This window comes from Cydia fagiglandana, chromosome 21 (genome assembly GCF_963556715.1).
Source record: "Cydia fagiglandana chromosome 21, ilCydFagi1.1, whole genome shotgun sequence".
NCBI classification, from domain to species: domain Eukaryota; kingdom Metazoa; phylum Arthropoda; class Insecta; order Lepidoptera; family Tortricidae; genus Cydia; species Cydia fagiglandana.
The window spans coordinates 13363378-13383334 of NC_085952.1; the positions used below are offsets into that span (position 1 = coordinate 13363378).

General features: G+C 41.1%; 1 protein-coding gene across 1 annotated transcript; it reads right to left on the bottom strand.

Annotated features, from left to right (window-relative positions):
• Window positions 1–8125: 8125 nt before the first annotated feature.
• Window positions 8126–9613, bottom strand: LOC134675187 (uncharacterized). Its single transcript, XM_063533386.1, has one exon. It carries the CDS (start codon window positions 9412–9414, stop codon window positions 8137–8139), a length of 1278 nt encoding a protein of 425 aa, XP_063389456.1. The 5' UTR covers window positions 9415–9613; the 3' UTR covers window positions 8126–8136.
• Between the last annotated feature and the right edge of the window lie 10344 nt (window positions 9614–19957).

Genomic DNA, 19957 nt, shown 5'->3' on the forward strand with positions numbered 1-19957 from the left:
GATCGCGGGTTCAAACCCCGGCTCGTACCAATAAGTTTTTCAAAAAAACATATGTAAACTCAAAAATGCGCGCTTTCCCAGAGATACCTAATACCTAACTAGATCGATTTTTTGCCGCCGAAATATAGCAAATTTCATCGAAATCGCTAGAGCCGTTTCCGAGATCCCCGAAATAATAAATAAACATTTAATAAATAAACTAGAATTGCTCGTTTAAAAGTATTAGATATTTTTTTATGATTTAGGAGAACAATTTGCAAATACTACAAAACCAAAACTTTAAAGTATAAAATAAAATATTACGAGTACGTCTTTAAAATTCTTCAAACGTTTTCCTCTGAGAACAGAGGCAACAAAAGAGTTCGTCCATTGCATTCCTTCAATGACTTCCTTATACGAAACCACAACGAAACCATGCATTTTCCAATAAGACTCACATAATTACAGATTCCAATGCACTTTGGACCTTAACAAAACAGGTTAAGACTTAATTTAGAAATGTGTAAAAATTATGCAACTTGGAATATATCTCAATTTTATTTAGCTTTCCTTTTCTAGTTAAAGGATTAAAGGGGAAATTGGTATAGTCAAAGATAATATAAGGATAAAGACTGTTATCTGTGGATCTGTTATGTGTTGTGACCCGGGTATGTCCTTAAACTACGTCCAAGACCACCGCCGGTGGACGGGCAGCAGCGTCCCTCAAATTCGGTGTAGGTACTCGACGACTCGCCAACCCGCTTGCCAAGCGTGGCGATTATGACATTCACCCCCCAAATGGGGAGGCCTATGTTAAGCAATGGACGTCTTATGGCTGAGATGATGATGATAATGATGAAAGACTGTTAAACCTGTGTTTTTGTTGCTGTCATAGTAAACTTAAAAAAATTACATACGCTAGACTGGGCCCTACCCGGGCCGAGGCGTGCGACATGTAATTTTATATGACGGCTGATCGATGGAGATCACGTGGTGTTTTCCATAGAAAACGAAGCGGTGGAAGCTCAGGCCAGGCCCCGGTCCGGTTTCGCGTGAGTCAGCCTTAAGCTGTATAAGGAAATTAACAGCTACAGCAGCAGTAATGACGCCGCAACCTTTGCAATAAGAATTTATTTTATACAATAATTCGAAAAAAAATTAAAAACACTCCGGGAGTGCCGGCAGAAGGGAAAACTCAATGAAATTGTAACAGTTTTCGATCAGGTCATGTGTCCGTCTTACGAAGCGTCTTACGTCTTACGCTCTCGCGAGTTTAACATTTTTTCCCATCACAAAAAGTGTACAGAGCAGCTAGAGAAGTTTTCACTTCAAAAAAAAATATATTTAGTTCAGTTCAATTCACTTGGTTAAATGCGTATCAAGAATAATTATTTATTGTCTGTACACTTCCACATTAGTTTACTGCATAATAAGCAGCATTAACGAGCAACAAATTAATGAGCAAAAAACCAACAAAAAATATTCTCGACACGCCTTCGCCATTTTGAAGTTCAACCGGAAATCCTTTTAATTTTTCTGAATACCGTTCGACGAGTTATGACGTTTTTATTTAATTAAGTATCTGTCTCTGGTCCTCGCAAAGCAGAGGTTGAAAATGTTGATGCGATGCGGGTAAGTCCGTACTTTTAATCTCGAGGAGTCACAATAATGTACTTGGAACTATTTTGTTGGATGAGGGAACGGATAGCTTGGAGGATAAGATTAAAGATAAAGATAAAGATAGCCTTTATTGCTAGGTATTATTTGTAGTTTCATGTTTTATTTTATTTCCGCTATTTTTTTTATTATTTCTAGCTTGTCTACTGACATAGGCTCTAAAACCTTCCAGCGCTCTCTATCCCGCGCTTCCCGACTCCAAGTTGGTCCAACAACCTTCTTTATATCATCTTCCCACCTTAGTATCTGTCTGCCTCTCTTTCTTTTAGCATCTCTGGGGTACTAGTGGGTTAGTTTCTGTGACTATTTGTTTGGGCCTCTGATCATATGACCCGTCCATTTCCACTTAAGTTTTTTGATAGTTTTTGTTATGGGGATCACCTTTGTTTTTTGTCTAATGTCCGTTAGTCTTTCTCTGTATTTTAATTTTATGTCTAATAGGCTCCTCTGCATGGAGTTTTGGCACACTTCTAATTTTCTCATGTTTCTGCTTGTAAGGGTCCAGGTTTGGCATCCATAAGACATACATGGTGTTATGCAGGTGTTTATAATCTTGCCTTTTTCTAGCACTAGAAAATGGAATAAGATTACATGGTATTAAAAATTCTGTTAGGTACACGTGGGCCGTACTGAAAGTTTTTGGATTCTGATATTTGAGACGACTTATGTTTTCAAAGTGGCCAGTCCAGGAATTTTTAGTATGCCCTAAGTATAATGTTACATACTTTTACATTACGACGCCGTGTGCTGAGGGCCTTATTCTATGTCTCTCATTCATATTTCACTCTTCTTCTTTCTCGCGTTATCCCGGCATTTTGCCACGGCTCATGGGAACCTGGGGTCCACTTGACAACGAATCACAGGGATTGACGTGGGCACTAGTTTTTACGAAAGCGACTGCCATCTGACCTTCCAGAGGGTAGGCTTTATTGGAATTAGTCCGGTTTCCTCACGATGTTTTCCTTCACCGAAAAGCGGCTGGTAAATAGTCGTATCAAATGATATTTCGTACAATAGGTTCCGAAAAACTCATTGGTAATTACGAGGCTGGGTTTGAACCCACGATCTCGGCTCCGGTTTGAAAGTCGCACGCTTTTACCGCTAGACCACCAGCACTTTCTTATTCATATTTCACTAAGATTGCAAATTTTATACAGTACCTACCCGTCATTTCTGTATTATAACCGATCGCTCAAAAAGGAATCTGCGGGCTGTTGGCTCTGATTATTTTAGTTCCAATTATCGAGCCGTCAGATCAATACAGATGTTAATCTGTTAGAACTAACACAAAGCCAAAAACATTCTGGCTTGTACAAAGGGTCGAAGTCAGTCAGACAAAATTCATATTGACATTTTTGTAGTGTCGACCTTTTTATTTTTATATTTCCAATCCGACTAGTATTGACTTGTTGTGTGTATAAAATCATAAGTTAAAAATATTCAACCACTTAAGGCTTGCATAAAAGAAAAAAAACGGCAAAAAAGAAAAAACGGTCACCCGTCCAAGTACTGACCCCGCCCGACGTTGCTTAACTTTGGTCAAAAATCACGTTTGTTGTATGGGAGCCCCACTTAAATCTTTATTTTATTCTGTTTTTAGTATTTGTTGTTATAGCGGCAACAGAAATACATCATCTGTGAAAATTTCAACTGTCTAGTTATCACGGTTCGTGAGATACAGCCTGGTGACAGACGGACGGACGGACGGACAGCAGAGTCTTAGTAATAGGGTCCCGTTTTACCCTTTGGGTACGGAACCCTAATAGTAGAACATTAATTTAATATCCCCATAATTATAAAATTCACGAAAATTGTACTATAAGTTTTTATGAAGAAAATCCACGCTAGCTTTCATGAATCTATGTCGGATGTCGTATCCTATTTTATGTGTACGTTCCATTTCATTTTATTCTGTTCTATTCTTAATATATTATAAGACGTCTGTATAAATTTCCTTCACTCTAGCATAAGTACCGTAGTTCCCGAGAAAAACTAATAAGGTGCCCTATTACTTTGAAACTATTATAATTTAATCAACGTCAGTGTAATAAACGTTCCGTATTAACCAATAGAAGAAAATCCTAAGAGCCATAGTAACGTTACATAGTTCTGACGTTTTACTTCTGATATCCTACTTTGTACAGTATCTAGAAAGTCGTAAGCGCCGTGATATAGTCATGGAATTATGACCTTTCGGTTCAGTATTTAACTTCAAGTTAAGAAGCCATTTCTTTGAAGTTTACTCAGCAGCTGTTCGCTCCCGGCCAATGAAACAGGGGATGTGCAGGAAATTGCAAGAATATGAGGCCATTTTGGATAAGTTGTGCTTTCTTGGTAGATTATTGGGGTATAAAATGCATTATTAGGTACAGTCAACTGTAAAAACATGGGTGTAGCCAACTTATTGAAATATATGTCCCATAGTTCTTAATTCACTGACATAAGAGCTATGGGACATATTTTTGAGATGATTTATGCACAGATATTTTTACAGTTGACTGTACATATATAATCTTTAAAACTTGTCATGAAAACAACATTAGCGTCAATTATTGTTATAGCTAGTGACAGGTGAGGTAACATAAGATAAAAGAAATATTCCCCAATTATATCAATATGGCTGACAACATTTACAAGTATTTTTCAACTAATTACTGCCGTATTCGAACTTCAAGATATTCACCAGAGACGACACGTATTAGATCCATTCTAGATACGTTATAGTTTAGATATCAACTAGTTCGGGCAACTAATGTCTTCTTCTTCTTCTTCTTCTTTATTAGGGGCTATATAAGGCTCCAAAGCCTATGTATCACTGCGACCATTCCTGATCTATTGTGATCGCCACCTACTACAACTCTCGATCCAACCCTGCAACTTCAAATAGCTGCAGGATCTTTTTGGTTTCGAGAGACTTTACCTCCTCCGGGCGTAATATGTGTCCGCCCAAGATTAGGTCACGAGTACGCATTAGGCAAGGGCACTCTGTGAGGATGTGTAAGGGCGTCTCCTCTGCCTCCATGCAGAGTCTGCACCGCCCTATGTCACGTTTCCCCATGGTGTGCATGTGCTTATTTAGGCCGCAGTGCCCGGTAAGCACCCTTACCAAGTTGCGCAGTTGGTTCCTAGACAGCGCTAAGGCGTTCGAGGACGCCTTTTTGCTGAAGGCCTTGATAAGCGCTTTGGAATGGTTCAAACCTGTTGTTTCTCTCCAGAGTTGAATGGTTTTGTAGTGACAGTAGGTCTTTAGGGTGAGCCGCGTTAGGCTTTTGGGGATACCACAAAAGGGCTCAGGACTGTAGTTCTTCCCCTTAGCCCCTGCTCGCGCGAGTTCGTCGGCCTTCTCGTTTCCTACGACACCCGCATGCCCCGGGACCCAACGTAGAACAACCTTGTTCCTGGCTCCAAGGTTGTTCAATAGTTGCCTGCAGTTCTCAACCAGCCTCGATGTGGTGACATCGGAGGTTAGGGCTAAGAGTGCCGCCTGGCTATCCGAATGGATATAGATAGTATGGTTGCCGTAGTTGCTTTGCAGATTGATTGACGCACATTCCAGAATGGCGTATACCTCTGCCTGGAATATAGAGCAAAAACGTCCTAGGTTTAAGCTGATACTTTTCCTAGGCGCTTCACCGTATACTCCGCAGCCTACTTCAGATCCGGATTTGGAGCCATCAGTGTACCACCTCAGGCTTCCTTCTTTCCACTTGATTTGACTGTTTGACCAGTCCTCCCGTTTGGGGATTTCCACTGAGTAAAGTTTGAGTGGACAAAATTTGGGTGACATAGTGTCGGATGGCATCCCAAGAACAGGAATATCGTACACTGATTCCTTAAACAGTCTCAGAGTTTGCGATAACCAATTACCTCTCCTCGCGCCCGCTATTCTAAGCATACTAGATCTCGCCTCCAATTCTAGATGTAAGTGGAGGGGCGGTAGATTTAGTATGGCTTCTAGGGCTGCCGTCGGGGAGGATGACATGGCCCCAGTGACGATGACACAGGCAGTTCTTTGAAGGCTGCCAAGCTTCATCACTGTTACCTTCTGCGTCGTTTTCCTGTACCATGCTACAGAGGCGTAAGACACTATCGGCCTCACTATGGATGTGTACAGCCATAAGGCAATTTTGGGTTTTAGACCCCATCTGTTGCCTGCTAAACGACAGCATATTGCCAAGGCTGATCTGGCCTTTTGTATGGTTCCGTCCACATGTTTGTTCCAGGTCAGTTTCTGGTCCAGTGTTACCCCCAGATATTTGACCTCTGTTGAGAACGGAATAGTTTTACCATTCATGACAAGAGGTTTAAGTTTGTCCAGTTTCCTCTTGTTCGTGAATGGTACTATAATTGTCTTATCTGCATTGATAGACAATTCATTCTCTCCGCACCATGTATTTATGGTGTTGAGAGCCCTCTGCGTAAGGTCTGATAAAGTACTTTGGCAGTTGCCCCTCACCGTCACAACAAGGTCGTCTGCGTACCCCTGAGTGTCGATTCGGAGTTCCGCTATCTTGTGCAGAAGTCCATCCACCGCGAGAGTCCAGAGCAAGGGAGATAGGACACCTCCCTGCGGGCAGCCTCTCACAGTGGCCACTTCGAGTGTAGTGTTAAGCAAGTCTAGCCTAACCACTCTGCTTGAGAGCATGCTTTGCACCCAGCGGACAGTGGTGGAATCCACCTCCTTGGCCCTAAGCCCTTCCACCAGTGTCCGAATGGGTGTATTATCAAAGGCGCCCTCAATATCTAAGAAGGCCGACATGGCTATGTCCTTGTCTTCCAAGGCCCTTTCCACTCTGTCAACTAGCTCCAGCAAGGCAGTCTCTGTAGACCTGCCCCTGCGGTAAGCATGTTGGCTGTCGTGTATGGGTTTTCTCAGAAGACAGCTCTCCCTGATATACTTATCGATTACCTTTTCCAAGGTTTTAAGGAGGAACGAGGAAAGGCTGATCGGTCTGAAGGACTTGGCTAAAGCGTAATCCTTCCTCCCAGCCTTTGGTATAAATAATACCTTGACCTTGTTCCACTGTTCTGGCAAGTGTCCCCAGGCATAACTAGCTCTGAAGATTCTAACCAAATGCGGGATTAGGACTTCAGCTCCTCGCTGCATTAGCACAGGGCTTACTCCGTCCAGGCCGCACGTCTTGTAGGGTTTGAAAGAGTTTATAGCCCACTTCACTATCCCGGGCCTTATGACGAGGGCAGCCTGCCTCCAGTCCTCCGGGCGAGGCCTATGCAAGCCTCTGAACACCTGGGACTCGTGCGCCTGTCCTGCCCCTGGGAAGTGAGTTTCAGCTAAGAGCTCCAAAGTCTCCGTCTCACTAGCAGTGAAGGAGCCATCATGCCTCCTGAGAAGGCCTACCTGATTGCTTCTAGCTTTGGAGAGTATCCTGTGAAGTCTCGCTCCTTGAGGCGTATTTTCAATTTCCTCGCAGAACCTCCTCCATGACGCTCTCTTAGCTTTCCTAATCTCTTTACTGTATTCATTTAGGGCTTTCCGATAGACCTCCCACTCCCCTGTCCTCTTAGCCCTATTGAATAACTTGCGTGTTTTGTCCCTGAGCCTCCTAAGGTTGGAGTTCCACCATGGGACCACACGTTTGGTAGTTTTGACCTTGGGAGCACAGTTTTCTTCAAAGGCACTTACAATGCCATTTGAGACAACCTCTACCGCAAGTTCTAAACTCTCCCGCGTTTTTATTACCTTCCCTACGGATTCCAGATTACGTTCTAGGCAGCTCCTGTAGCCTTCCCAGTCAGTCCTCCGGGGATCCCTGAAGGTGACCGTTTGAACGCTGAGAGAAAAAGATATATTAAAACAGATGTGTTTATGATCTGACAACGATTCTACATCACTTACCCTCCAGTTCTGAATATGCCTGGCTAGATTTGAAGATGCAAAAGTCAAGTCCAAAACCTCCTTCCTAACCCTAGTGACAAAGGTGGGTGAACATCCTATGTTTAGAATTTGGAAGTTATTGCATAGAAGAAAGTCATGTAGTAACTCACCCCTATCATTGATGTCGGTGCTCCCCCAGTTGGTGTGGTGGGCGTTGGCATCACATCCCACCAGTATTTCTGCGTTGTGTTTGCGGGCATAGTCGGCCACGGCTGTGAGTTCCGCAGAGGGGTCGTTCCTATCTCCAGGGAGGTATGCCGAACAGAGTATAACTCTCTGCCCGCTCCATCCCTTGAAATTTACATACGCTGCTACCAGGTCGTCTGTGCATAACTCTGGAACAGGTAAAAAGTCAATGTTCTTGCCAAAAGCAATGCAAGCCCTAGGCTTAATTCCGTTAGTATTGTATAAAACTTTACCAACCGAGTTCAGTCCTAGTATGGTTGAGTTCCGCACCCAAGGTTCTTGAAGTAGTGCGAGGTCGACGTGTCCTGCAAGCCGGCTTTCAACAATAGCCGTGGCTGCTGCCGCATGGTGGATGTTTGCTTGCAGGACCCTCGCGGGTGCCGTAGGGCCAGGGAATTTTATTTGGCCCTCTTAGTGACCCGTTGTGGCCCTCCCCTGCCTCTCGCAACAGGAGTCCTTTGAGGCCCTCCTGTCACCGAGGTTATGGGTCTGGCCCTACCGGGTACCATGCCCCTCGTCATGCCCCTTGTGCCTCTAGCTGCCGGTTGCCCGCCCCCACGGCCACGAGAGCCCTGGGGTCTAGGAGTTCGGCCACTAGGTACCATGGTACTTGGCCCGGGAGTAGATTCAGCGAGGGGCTGGGGTTGCTGCTCCGTCTGCTGTGCTGGGGGAGCGTTTGGCCCCCCTTTTAGTCGGAACAGTACCTTCTTAAAGCCAATCGCTACCTCCCCACGATTGGCCTTAAGGGTTTCGGCGGAAGGCTCATCCAGAGCGAAGGTGACCACCTTGCCACCCTGCTCAGCCTTCTCCCCGAGAACCTTCCAGAGCTCTGTATTCAGGCCAAAGTTCTGGACCCTGATCAGCGCCAAGGCTTCCTCCACTGAGGCCGCCTCGGACTCTGGAATAAATGTGATGGCCGTGGCTGGTTTGGGCAATTCACCCTCCGGGATGACGGAGAGATTCGCCTCCGGCCACGGCTTTAGGTTCGGGACCTCACTCACAAGCCAGTCCCTGCTAACCTGGTTGACACAGGTCACCAGTATCCAGCCTGTCTTGTGAATGAAGCCCAGAAACTGTGGTGCACCGCCCTTCGCATTCGCCCATTGGCTGACCATGGCGAGATTTAGGTGACGGTGGACCAACTTCATCTGGTCCTCACTCATAGGGTCCGAATTACGGATCCCTACTCGTGAGAACCCCGCTACCTCCCTGAAGCTCGGTTGACGAGGCTCCCCTGAGGTTTCAGCGCGGAGTTTCGGGGCCTTTTTCGCTGATCCCTGTGGAGATTCGTCCTCAGAGCGGACCCTTTTTACAGGGCCTTTCTCTTTGGCCGGCTTCTCCACAGCGATATCCACCCAAGGCTTACGGGCCAATGACAGGGCCTGCTCTTTGGCTACCCCGTCGCCCATTAGCCTGCGGAACCTCTTGCGCGCAGCACCCGACATGCGTTTAAAAACACGCGGCTCTTTGGTCGAGGAGCTGTCACCGGGCGCACCAGAGACGATGTCGTCTCTGTCGACCTCAGCTACCCCCTCCCCTCCCTGAGAGCAAACCTCGGGCGTGCCAGAGGCTTCTGCAGCCTCCTTCGCTCCGATACTACCTTCAGCCTGGATCAAGTCCAGAGCTGAGGACATGGCGTCAAAACTTTCTAAATTGTTGTTGCTAATATTTTCCATGAACGTCCCACGAGTAGCAAGGGAAATATAGGTCACAGAACGGCAGAGCCCCGCTTGCCGACTGAAGGACTAGATACTACTACGATTCGCCCCGGTTTCGTAGAGACGCCGTTAGAGACTGGTCTCGCCACCAGCCACGCATCCATCGGCACGGTACGTATGACACCTTGGATTGGCGGAGAGGAAATGGAGTAGGAAAGGGGAGCAAAAGGGAGAAATAGGGAGGCGGAGGGTTAGAGAGAGGAGGGATAAATATAGGAGTAAAGACGGGAAATGACTATTTGGATCACAGGATGTTAAGACGGGAGATAAGGTAGGGGAAAAGGATTACCTGGCGGGTGGGACTGTCACACCAGGTATGGCCCTCATACTTAGCTGCTAGTGGCCCGAGGTTGTTGGTAAATAGTGCGACGCTCGTTAAGACCACTAGCATTTCCAGGGTGTACGACCCACCCAGCAGTGAACCCCGGGTGGGTTCAACCCTGGTCCGCGGCGGCAGATCCAGGGTCGACGGGGACGTGTATGAAGGACTTGAGTGAGCAGACCTGTAGCCCAGCGTCGCAAACCTGAGCGTGCCTACCCCCTCCTACACCCCAACTAATGTCACTTTTACGTTAGATAGAGTAATAAGATATATCTATTAGATGTGAATTAGATCTCCAAGTCATATCCTGTGGAAATCCTTCAAGAGTAGGTATCTCCAGAATCGCGCAAATGTCAAATTTGACAGGTTAGATCTTACATATCGTTATCGTATCTTGGTGATGTATAATAGATGTCTATTTCAAAATCCGAATCGGGCCCATAGATTAGTTCATACTAGCTGTAAAAAACATTATCTAAGTTATCCCTCCCGTACCCAGTTACCTCACTTAACTAAACCGTATCAGTGGACTTTATAATATTATTAAAATATCTGGGAGACAGAGATTTGCTCGGAAATCATATAAAAACTAAAAAATGCGCGTTTTCCCAGAGATCGATTTTTCACCCCCGAAAACCCCGTTATAGCAAATTTCATCGAAATCGTTTGACCCGTGTCCGAGATCCCCAAAATATATAAATAAACAAGTATTGCTCGTTTAAAGGTAAGTAAGATTTTTGCAATAAGATACATAAATTGTCAACTAACTGAGGATGAGGGTACCATAGTTACTACTTAACGGACTTATCGGTCTGATGGAAAATTTTCAACATGTTATTCAGATTTGTACAAAACCACTTTAACCCTACCCCTAACGCTGCAAAAACTGAACGATCACGAAAACTCCAAAAGGGATTCAGAGAATTCAAATCTCGAGGGAAATGAAACAAAACTGAAACTAGTTATTCGTTGGACCTTTTCGGATTGATTTTGCAATAATCCTTGGCTTACGGCCTGATTCGAACTTTAGATACTTCAAAAATTTGCGAAAGATACGATATGGATCGGATATGGACCCGATTCGGATTTAGAAATAGATATCTATTAGATATCTTTCAGACATCACCCAAGATACGATAACGATATGTTTAAGATCTAACTTGTCAAATTTGTCATTGTGCCCGATTCGAACTCTAAGATACGTCAATTAATAGATCTAGAAACGATATGGATAAGATATGTCAGTGTCAAGTGTGACGTTTCTTCAAACAAAAACATCACTTTTGACACTGACACATCTAATCCATATCGTTTCTAAATCTATTAATTGACGTATCTTAAAGTTCTAATCGGGCCGTATGTCATTAGCAAAAGTGACGTTTCTTCAATCAAAAACAAAAGTAAAGATCTGATCCATGTCGTAAAAGAAAATTTTTGACGTACCTATCTTAAATTTCGAATCAGGCCGTTAGACTTGGTGTCCCATCGGAGCGCGCATGAGATATCTTGCTTTCAGGTCAATTCGAACGTACACTGACATCGGAACGATATTTGAATCGTGTTATTTAGTTATCGTGCATTTCGCTCGTACTTGCTTTGGCGCGGCGAGAGGCACGGTAGATAAATAACATGATTTAAATATCATCATTCTGATATCAGTCTACGTACGAATTGGCCTGTTAGTATCTTATTGGAGCTCGCATGAGATGTCTGACTGTATTTTGTTATATTTATTGTACAGTCTAGTGTAAAATATGGGTGCAAACATCATACTTAAAATATGTCCGATAGCTCTGATGTCAGCAAATGGAAATATGACAATGACAATGAATGAATAACGTAGCTGTAAAAGTATATTTTATAGTTTGTATTTTTATTTTTTTCTAGTTTTAACTTTAGTTTTAATATTGTATCTGTTGTATGTTTTTTCTTCACTTAAATAAAAATCAATGAATGAATGAATGGTTAATGCAGTGAACTATGGGACATATTTTTGAGAAGTTATATGAACCCATATTTTTACGCTTATCTGTACGAAAGATTGTAGCAAATGTTTCAGTGACTCTGACATGCTATTTTTACAAGTCTTTTATCAATTATATTATTTATTTAGTCTCGTTATAGCATTGCTAGCACCGGTAGCACTTCTACAGTGAACTGCATTACTGCAGGAAATGTCAAAACGTCAGTTTATTGAGAAATATTTATGAAATTTGACGTTTCCTACAGCAATGTCGCGTTGCAATATTCCTGCAGTCGACTGCAGTACGACAATACTGCCGCAAATGTATGTTGCTGTCCGGATTTTTGATATTTGCGGCTAATGCAGTCGGCAGTAAATGTCGCGCAGAATACTGTGGCAGTAGTGCAGCTGCGGTCGGAATCCGAACGTCACATTAAATGTTACGGCTAGTATATACAGTCATAATGAGGTATACTTACAATACAATACAAATACTCTTTATCGCACACCTCAATAAAAGAAGACAATACAAAAGAAAACAGAAATACAAGCACAGGTAAACAACAGGCGGTCTTACCTAAAAGTCTTTGAGTACCTAATTTTTAATTTATAAAACTCAAGTTCACAATAAAAAGAAACATCCGACTTTAATAAGCACATAACATTTTATGTGTTTATTATCGAAGTACTTTTTCATCGCAGGCCAGACCATTGGGTCAATAATTCAAAGGCCGCAGTAGCCGTAAAGACTATTTTTCTCTGGCTATAAAAATTGGACCTTAGGTAGCTCCCTTAAATGTGATTACACTGCGTACTGGATTAATTATAAAATATAAAAAAACACAAGCTTTTTTAAAGCTTGTAACTTGTAATAGTTGTAATACAATTGGAAGTCCCTTTCTAACGAAAGCTGTCAAAAAGTGACATCTGCTTGTATTACAAGTTACAAGCTTTTGAGAAACGGGCCCGTAACTATGGGCGCAAATGAAATAAGCGTGCGCGCACCTATAGATGGTCAAGCAAATCTTGTCAGTAGAAATGGGCGGCAAATTTAAAAAATGTAGGCGCGAAAAGTTAGTCTCATATAAAATTTGAATTTCACGTTTTTTTCTACTGACAGCATTTGCTTGATCAAGTATATACGAGTACTCGTATAAGAATTGTGCCTTGATTGTCTTATGTGCTCGGTCTGGGAGTTAAGATCGTCTGCGTAAAAACCTTAAGTACTTTTTAATTCATAGGTACTTGCATTTATTTATTTTAACTTTATTGCAAAAGCATAAAAATAATGTACAAACGGCGGACTTAATGCCTACTGGCATTCTCTACCAGTCAACTATTGGGCCAAACAGAGACATGTAAAAATGGTGCAAGGAGAACACAGAGGAATTTATTCGAACAATGGAAAACAACCTGAACAACTAATAAATCTGATAAAAAATAGATAACATAGAATACACAAATAAAATACTAGAATATATAGGTACCGGGTGTGGCCTGTACCACGAGCAAATAATTAAAACATAGATTGTACTCCTCAAACGGTGACACTTTTGTTCAACAACTTTTAAAAATGATGAAGTATTTAAAATAGGGATATTTTTCATACACAAAATAAATATTATCTTCAATGGACGCCATCGCCACGCCATATCATTGTGATTGACGTTGCTTGTCACGCCTTAAACATTACAAAGTTCGCAATACATTGCGTCTTAGAATAAACTTTAAAATGTATTTAAATCAAACCACAAGTACTACGACACAACTAGCCACCAAATCCACTGATTATTTCATTTAGAATAAAAAAGAATTATTAAACAATAAAAAGCCTTAAAATAGAAAATACAAACTAAAATTAAAAACTAAGCTTAAAAATAAACTATAAACTATAAATAGAAAATTTGTCCCAAATCGCCGTCTATTGGCAGCGTGCCCAGAAGGCTGGCAGCATTGCCACGTTGTATGGCAATGCTGATCCGCTGCGCTAGATATGACCCAGCCCTCTGGTCACGCGTCAACTCGACTAACCTGCGGCTACATTCGTTGAAAACTCTGTGGGCGCTTTCCCCCCAAGGCCCCATAGTCTCAACCCCAAACGGCTCAAATATGCAACCACTATTTATGGTTGCATACTTGCGCCGCTTGAGAAGCTCGGCCGAATTGGCAGCCGAGCCAGCCTTCACTGCAGTGCCGTTAAAAATAACCACAAGTTATTTTTAAAACTTGCTGAACAAATGTTGGTCAGTATGAGTACTAGCCTACAATTTAATTTTTTGCTCATATTACAGGCCACACCCGCTATAATTAATATATTGCATTGTACACCAACTGACGCAAGTAAACTATCCTTACTTCGAGGGCTCGTAAAAACGACGGGCGGGAAATTTAGGATTACGCCCAAGAAACATGGACCGGGAGCAAATTATGTTCCGGGATACTGCTTTAACGAAATTATTGCAGATTTATGAAGGTACTGACGGTCAATACATATTATCTAATAAGTATTAAGCACAGATTACTTATATTTTGTCTATTAATAGTTTAAACTCACTTTCTCCCACATGTTAGATTGGTTTTATCCTGTTTTATTGTTTTAATTTTTATTGTGTTTCCTGGTTGCCCTGAAAACCAGCGCCATGACTAAGTATCTTAGTCATCGGCATATGCTGGGTGGCATCCATTTTGGTGTTAGAATATATTAGAATAAGATGTATTATAGGTTAAGTTTTATGTTTTACACAAAATAAAGTATTTCTATTTCTATTATGTATGTTTTTTGCGGTAATAATTGAAACTTACGAAATTTACAGCTAAGTGCCCTGACTTTTTAAGGTCCATCTGACCTATATCTTGTTTTAATTTAACTTGTTTTGTAACTATGATGACGTGAATAAATGTATTTTCTTTCTTTCTTTCTTTCTTTTGTAAAGCAACACTGTGTTACACGGTAACATAACATAAAGCAAAGTAACTTACTTAATGTTAACATTGTAGCAACACTGTAGTCACACTGTGCAACACAGAAGTTAACTGCAGTGTGGACGCACCTTAAAAATATCTATAATTTGAGTGGGTGAATTGACCAAAGAGTAGTATAAGTCTAAGCATGTGTAACATACATTTTGAATTTGCAGGTGTAACTAATCAACTTTGATGAATTTTATAAGCAAATTATATTTTTCTTCAGCAATAAAACAAGGTTTATTATCTTTTTTTCTGACCGTTTCAATAAAAGATATAGTCAAGTGACCTCTTGACTTGTAGGCAACTCCAGGACGCATGTAGTTATGCATGTTAATTAAAAACAAATTATTATATTGCTAATCCGCGTAATTCGCCTCTCTACGAGGTATCCTCAGTCCCGTTCCCGGGCCGCCGTGCGCGGATTCGCGGGCGGGTGTGGGGTGCCGTTGCCGGGCGTCAGACCGTCAACAACTCCTGAGGATGCCTCGTAGAGAGGCGAAATACGTGTCGAGTATTATTCTTTTGGTGGTGGTTTGTTCTATTTATTTGTGTATTTATTTTTGCGATGGGAGGGTGGGGACATTAATTGCATGTAAAAAATTCGCAAGTAAGTATAGCACTGATTGACTAGCACGTTATCTTTGAGTGAATGAATGAATGAATGATCATTTATTTGTCAATAGTGGGTTTACAAAAAGGTCTTAAAACTATTTACAATATGTAAGTGTATAGGATCTCCACATTGTGCCTACAAACTAGCATACAAATTTAATTAAACTAGCCTAATTCCATGCAAATATTAAGTTATCTATTAAGGAACTCGCCCACACTGTAGAAACATTTCTCACACAGCCAAGCTTTCATCATTTTCTTAAATGTTATGCTTATTAGCAAAGTAATATTTTGGTTTTAATTAATATGGATTTCCGCAAAATAACGCCTGATTCTATTTACTATTTTAGATATGCATGTATTCTAATTTTAAAGATCCTAAATAAAAACTGAATAATAAACTGAAGAGGACGAAAATAGGTAATAATCTTATATGTTTCATAAAATTACCAGTCCTCAAGACCTCTTTGAGTGGTGACCAAATACCATAAAACAAAATGTGGGAATCCCGAAAGAAGATTACATGAAATGAGGGTCTCGAATTGAGTCCGCCATTTCACTGAACCGTGGAAGCAGTGTAGTGTTGACAAAACAAGAAAAAGATATAATCAGCGAATTATATTATCCACGGTTTGCGAGTAAATGGAGCGGCTGGGAGCTGACGGTGGTCCAATGTGCAGACAGACGAATATTTTGTAGTGAATATTTTTTGAAGTGAAAACTTCTTTAGCGGCGCTGTGCACTTTTAGTGATGGGGAAAAAATATGTTAAACTCGCGAGAGCGTAAGATGTAAGACGCTTCGTAAGACGAACACGTGACCTGATCGAAAAACTGTTACAATGTTATTCAGTTTTCACTTCTGCCGGCACTCCCAGGAATGCAACCCGTTGGTTTTTTAGAAACATTCTCGTATTGGGATTCTCGTGTTGGACGCCCAACTCTACGGTTTCAGGACTCCTGTAAGCGTAACATGGACAGTTTTGGGCCACCCCACATTTAGCGTCTTTCGAGCGTCGGCGTCTGGTCAGCGCTATGGGAAATGACGTCGCTGCGCAGTTGCGTCGACGTTGCGTCGAGCAGCGGCCATAGAGTTGTAGACGACGACGCTCGAAAAACGCTAAATGTGGGGTGGCTCTAAAGAACTTCAAAGCATGATGATGATTGGCTGGGGAACCTTAAGCGGAAGTCTTCGTCGTGCTCTACCACCTCCTGCAGACTCGTGTTTTGTGTGCGATAGATGTGGCAAGAAATACCGCGCTGTTATAGGACTTTATAGCCATCAACGGCGATGCGGAATCCCTTATGGGATGGGGATGGGGTTTATACACACAAGCGCCGTATCAACAGATGATGTGGCCAATGATAGGGTACAGCTCAAAATGTAGTACCTACCATCCCGACACCTGAGCAAAGTTGATTTAAGGATGCCTCACGCTAGACCGGGCCGAGCCCGGGCTGGGGCGTGCCACATATCATTTTCTATGACGGCTGATCCGTGATCACGTGGTGCTTTCCATAGAAAACAACCGGAGGCTCCGGCCCCGCGTGGGCCCGGCACTTAGATATAGCGGTTTGGAGAGCACTGATGAATAGTATCCACAGTTGATACGTCCCTTAGTCATGAGGATACGACAAGGCAGAAGAGAATCATAAAATAAAATATAAAACATGGACGCTTGTGGGCGCCGCTCGGGCGTCCACTCAGAGGACCACGAACCACGTTCGACGTGTTGCCTCCCTGTCACACTTACGTACTATGAATTTACAACTGCGAGAGAGTGGCAACGTCAGTTTTCACCCATGACTTGTTCCAAGCCCTGGACGTCATTATCTGTCCAACACAACCCGAGATCACTGCGTCATTATATTCTTCCGAGGGATTTCATTGATGGCCACTGCTCCCGCCGCTGATAACGCTCTTTGTGAGCTCGAGCGAAATGATGTATTTACGGTGGCGGTTAATTGAATCCAGAGCGGAGCGAGTCATTCTTGAGTCAGTGGATGTAAAGCGAAGAGGGAAATTTTTTGGTTATACGACAGTGCGGAGACGGTATATGCTGTATTCGTATTTTTTTATATTTATTGCCTAAATGAATTAAACGATTTAAAAAAAGAGATTTATTGACTAAATTTAGGTGCAGTGATCTTTATTCGTTTTAATATGAAAATTCGCAATAACTGCTACATAATGAAAGGCATTAAAATACAATTAAATAATAAGTACTTAGATACGGGTTCATAAAACCAACAAACTATCTAATTATTGATGTTTTATGTCTAGATAGCATAGATTACTGTACCAGAAAATATGTAGTATTACTCTAAATTATTATTTTTAAAATCAAAATATTAATAAAACTCAAACACTTCGGCATATTATAGAAACAACTCTCAAATTTCTTAATTAAATTCCTCGTATCTATATCAAAATTAAAATATTTACAATATAGGCAATATCGCCTGCAACAAATGTCTACTTGAAACCTTAAATCTTTCATTAAATACTCAAGGGTCCTTTAAAAACAATGGTCTCTCAAAGAGATACAAACCGTCTGTTGTATTTCCTACTTTGTGCCATTCAAGATACGGTTCATTTTGTATTTTTACTTTAAATTTTACTCGTTTTCCCCCAATTGTCGGGACAGTGATGAGTGAAGACGATTTCCCTGTTATTATAGCCTCTAGGCCATAAGTCAAACCTTACCAAGCAAAATGAAATTTTATTTTGTCAACACAAAGTTCAAATTAGAATGTAACAGGATACCTTTTTATAGGTCTCTGGGCGGCTAGAGGATAGAGATAATTCTTCGGGTCATTTCATTTCAATGGATTTTTTATGGGTAAGAAGATTAAAGTATTAAAATTGAAGTGGAGTTTATGGAGGTAATGACGTAGTTACCCAACAAACAATTAAGCGACACTTAGCACTTATTTTATCACCTTAAGACATAGAACGGCTGTAGAATAGCTACACATATTCTAAGCTTACAGGCTCTGGTGACATCAAGGTCTTTAAGAGGTCCATGTATAACTTTAAGATCCACAGTAGCCGTTTTGGCCGCTATAATGCATCTTAAGCCGCTAAGTGTTATAGCTCAAAGTGAATTCTACCACCTTAATATCTATATGAGTAATAAGTAGCTGCAATTTTCACTTAAGGTTCTAAACAGGCGATAAAAAGTCTTTTATAGCTCCGTGTATCATAATCGCTACTTAACTCTCTTGTATCACTTACAGTCGAAAAGAGAAGTTATGAGTCACCGTTATCGATCATGTAGTCGCAGACGAGCGTTATTCAATACCTTAGTACATCTTATACTGTTATTAGAGTTTTACTTAGAACCTAAGTCTATAGCGCCATGTAAAGATGACCGATGAATCAATAAGCAAAACAAAAACTATTAATTAGAACGTAAATACTTCATAAAAATCGATACTTTTACTCAATATTGACTTAATGTTAGTATTGTTATATTTAAAACCGGACTTCACGTATATTGAGTAATTTTCCGATAATTAAATACGGTGGACCACAAATAAAAAAATATTATATTCAGATAAATATGCAAAGGATCAGAGGCCCATTAAAATTTTGTTAGTAATACATATAGTTTTTGACAGTGTAATTAATTTCGCCATCATAAATCCGCAGATAACTCCTGCATCAGTGAACTAAAATAACTATTTGCTCTTAATTATCCGCCATTACATTTCACTTCAAGCTGTCACAGAGCAAGTTTACGAATAATAATACAAAATGGAAACATCTGCAAACAAAGCAGATAGTGCTAAGGAAAAAATGTGCAATTACCTTCTTGAGTGTTGCAAATATTGACTTTATATCCTAATATACCATCTAAAGCTGAAAGTATCATCTATATGGCCCTACACTACTACTCAAATAGTTTGTATTCGCTTATTTGGCACCCTTTTAAATCCTAAGTACTTAATCAACGCTATTACAACACTACTTTAGCGCTCTTCTACTACAACACTTTGTAGTCACCTATATGCAACCCATCTAGCTCCTAAAGAATTAATTAACACTATTGTAGCTCCACTATACCGCTCTTATGTCTCTTTTTTTATCCGCTAACCCTACTGTAGCACTGTTATAAATCTTATGGTGATAAAATTTGTGCCCAATCCGGGGTTAAAACGGGGTTATAGCCGGCTATAACTACTATTTTTAGAGCACTAACAACACCTAAAGAGTAAATAGGCGCTTATATAAATCTCTTCTAGCCCTTAAATTTAGCGCCAAATGTTAGTTGGGTATTATACTATAATTTTATTTCTTACACTTAACTATGAAATGAAATGAAATGAAAACTAATTTATTTAACACAAAAAGCTTGGGATTAACAGATATTAAATATCTACTTATATGACATAGTAACTTGTTGTCTCAAAGAGGATACCATTCAGCACGGAGCACATAGTGCAACGTATCTGATTTTCTGTCGATCCTTAAACCAAATCCTTAAATTTAGAAAAAAAAATACCTATATTACAACATAAGAACAATAAAAAACACAATGTGAAGCAGGTAGTCTTAAAAATAATAAATATCCAGCAAAGAACCAAATTTGTATTCTTTGTACACAAGTTCCCTACTTAATGTCATTTTAAATCT